Source organism: Gracilinanus agilis, unplaced genomic scaffold (genome assembly GCF_016433145.1).
Source record: "Gracilinanus agilis isolate LMUSP501 unplaced genomic scaffold, AgileGrace unplaced_scaffold54812, whole genome shotgun sequence".
In the NCBI taxonomy this organism is placed as follows: Eukaryota; Metazoa; Chordata; class Mammalia; order Didelphimorphia; family Didelphidae; genus Gracilinanus; species Gracilinanus agilis.
The window spans coordinates 8,308-11,835 of record NW_025390035.1 but is presented as its reverse complement, the minus strand read 5'-3'; the positions used below and the strand labels follow the sequence as shown (position 1 = coordinate 11,835).

Here is a 3,528-nt window from a genome sequence, read left to right as displayed (position 1 = left end):
TATTAGCTCCAAGGTAGAAGAGTGGTAAGGGTGGGCAATGGGGGTCAGTGACTTGGCCAGGGTCAGACAGCTGGGAAGTGTCTGAGGCCAGATTTGAACCTGGGACCTCCTGTCTCAGTCCACTGAGCTACTCAGATGCCCCCCCCCCCAGAAGAATAAGTTCTGAAGGCAATTCCAAAAAGGTTCCAAAAATGTTTTGGGTAATGACAGCATTGTTGGAATAAAGGGTTTATAAGCCTTCCATGTTGACTACTTTGAGGGTGATAACACAGAGTTGGATGTATATTTAAAAAAATAAAGCCACAGAGCCCCATGATCTTAGTCACATTACTTATGTCTGAAATCACAGAAAATAGTTACAGTGTTGGATATTTTGAATGCCAGAAAAGCCATGTTGTCACTATATTAGGTCAACATTAAACACTTTGTCCCCCTACCTATATTTTTTCAAATTTTCTTTTCCCATTTTCCTCTTAAACACATCTTTTTCTGTCTGTTAAACATCATATATTCAAGAAAAGCAAAAGTGCAATCATTCAAAACCCTGAACTGGTGCCATTTGACATTTGTGGCGCCCATCACCATGAGTACACAGCTCCATCTCCCAGTACCAATTTCATTTTTTAGAAATGCACTTTCTAAAGATTGGCCTTGTTTTCTTTCTTAAGAACTAAAGATTAACAACTCTTCCCTAAGAGTGTAGACTATAATTTCAAGTCCCAAACCGTCAGCTTTTATGATCGTAATCTGATAAAATATCAGCACATTTCCTAGTACTTCATTATTCTCATTTGAGCTAGTCGAAACATAATTAAAAAGAAGAATCTCTCCTGCCATTTTCCAGTTACATCAAAATAAGTCTTACCAGTGCATTACACTTTCCAATTTCATTGCCTGACATCTAACATTTAACCAAGTCATATGTCATTTAGATTAATTTTTTTTTCTTTCCAAAACCTGGATTAGCTTATGCTAAAGGAAAATTAAATCAGTGTTATAGATTTATCTATCAAATATGATAAATTTTATTAAAATTATGGAGAAAATTTTACAGAACTGGATTGGAAATGTTTGGTCCAATACCCAAAAGTTCCTTGGTTTAAAATCGTACTGAAAGTGTCATTTTGCATTTGTGCTTATCTCCCAGGTTTATACGTCATGCTAAATGGTTTTCCTCGAATATGGAAATTCTGAGTTTGGGGGAAATAAAGAAAGGAAGGGATTTACAAATAGTAGCCTCGTTGCTATTCGTTATCATGCCAACATTCATACTGTCATTAGTATCTTAATTAAACTTTCTTTGGACCCCGAAATAAATTGGAAAATTGCATCATTGGTTCTTTAGAGTTTAACACAGTTAACAGTAAACAGTGGTTTTGTGCAAGTGTATCTGGAATGCCAGTTTGCCATGAAGAGCCTGCAGAGTGGAGAAGATTTTCTTCTTTAGACTCCTTTTCGTAAGTGGGGAACTCTACACAAGTTCTTTTACATTCTGGCAAATTTGGACATGTGGTGTAGGGTTGCCACTTATATATTGTCAGATGGCTGGTATTGTGGTTCTGTAGTAATAAAGTAGTTTTCTAAGAAGGACTGAATATATTCAAATGTTGGCCTTTCCTCAGGCTCCTTCTTCCAACAAAGGTTCATCAGCTGATGGAGAGATTCTGGGCAGCCCTGAGGACATGGCATTCTGTATCCCTTTGCTACCTTTTCCAAGACTTCCCGATTTACCATCCCTGGATATGGCACTCTACCCTTTGTTACAAGTTCTGTTAGCAGAACTCCGAATGACCAACCATCAGATTTAATTGTGAAACGACCATATAATGCCGCCTCAGGAGCTGTCCACTTGATTGGAAATTTGGCTCCTTGCCTTGCAGTGTATTCATCATCCTCAATTAGCCTGGCTAATCCAAAATCTGCTATTTTACAAATAAGGTTATCTCCTACGAGGATGTTAGCCGCTCGAAGATCTCGGTGGATGTAGTTCATTCTTTCGATATATGCCATACCATCGGCAACCTGGGCTGCTATATCGATCAGTTGTGGGAACTTCAAGTGCTTTCCTTCTCCTTTCTTGAGGAAATCCAATAAGCTTCCTTTTGTCATCCATTCCGTGACAATATAAATGGGTTCCTCGGAAACAACAGCATATAATGGGACCAGTTTATCATGTCTTAGTTTCTTCATGATCTCGGCTTCCTGAAGGAAAGCTTGCGGCATCATGGTACCAGGCTTTAGTGTTTTGATGGCCACTTTTATCTTCCCATTCCATGTTCCCATCCATACTTCACCGAAATAGCCTTGTCCTAGCTTCACTTCTAGCTTTAAAGATTCTCTAGGAATTTCCCAAGCGTCTTTGGCCAGACCTGGAGTCTGAGGTTTCACCGGAGGACACACAGTGCTTAACACATGGCACAAGCCATCTTCACAGTCTCTGTAGTATTCGACTAGTTTCTTCAAAGTGTCAAACTGTGCTCTGGTGTTGATATAGTATCCCCCATTGTCCACTTTCCGAATTTTGTAGTGTTTGACGTGGTCCCCCTTGACCTCATCCCAGTCCTGAACAGAAAGGGAAAAGGCTCCTTTGGTGGTTTCACTTTCTCTTACTAAGAACATACCTCGTGGCCTCCCAGGAGACAGAAGGAGTCTCTCGGCATCTTTTCTGCTCAGTTTGCCGAAAAACCAGTCTTCGGCCTGAATGGAGTGGACGGGAGCTACGAAATTGCTAGGGATGAAGCCAGTCTTTCCTGTCGCTACGGCTCTTGCTTCCCACCAGTCTCCTTCCATTTTACTGATGACTTCAATGATTTCATTCTTCCTAAAACCAAGATCTTCTGCAGTTCTAGCTTCATAGTCATATAAGGCCACAAACAGAGAAACATCATCTGCTTGGCCAGCCGAATCTGGACTTAACACAGATGAATAGGAAGCACCTCCATATGGTTCCGTGGAATAACTGGAGAAATTAACAGTTGATCCCCTTACGGAAGATGACTGGCACTCTAGGCTAAGTTCTGATCCCAAACGACCCACATTTATATTAATATTCTCTGTACTGCTTGGGGTTCCATATTTCATAGCTGGATCTTTGCTTTCCTTACTTCTAACGCACCCCATTGCTGAGTCTGCTCGCGTCGGTTCGCAGGAGGGGCGGCTGCGGTGGTGGCTTCCGTTGGAAGATGGAGGGGAGAGGAAAGCGAGGTGGAGGCGAGAGCCGCAGGATCTGGGCGGCCAGCGGGGCCTCCCTCTCCCTCCGCGGCCGCCCTCACCGCCGCCTCCACCTCTCTCTGACAGTTTTAACGAGCTCTACCTTCCATCAAACCTAGCTGGACTCATTTTACTGATGCGGAAACAGAAGCAAAAGAAGCAACAGCTTTGGGGGGTGATTGTAGGCCTGTGCTACGGCCCGGATCCCTCTGCTGAACATCGGAATTTCTCTCCGGCTCGACGGAAAGGCAGAAGATCATCCGTTGTAGCCGGCTACTGGGTGCTCACTGAGCAGTCTTGGGACTAATGCTTGTAAAG

At 42.7% G+C, this 3,528-nt stretch overlaps 1 protein-coding gene across 1 annotated transcript; it reads right to left on the bottom strand.

Annotated features, from left to right (window-relative positions):
- Positions 1-1,527: 1,527 nt before the first annotated feature.
- On the bottom strand, positions 1,528-3,120 carry LOC123255965 (tyrosine-protein kinase Yes-like). The gene has a single exon (XM_044684671.1). The coding sequence runs from the start codon at positions 3,118-3,120 to the stop codon at positions 1,528-1,530; it is 1,593 nt and encodes a 530-aa protein (XP_044540606.1).
- Positions 3,121-3,528: the final 408 nt, after the last annotated feature.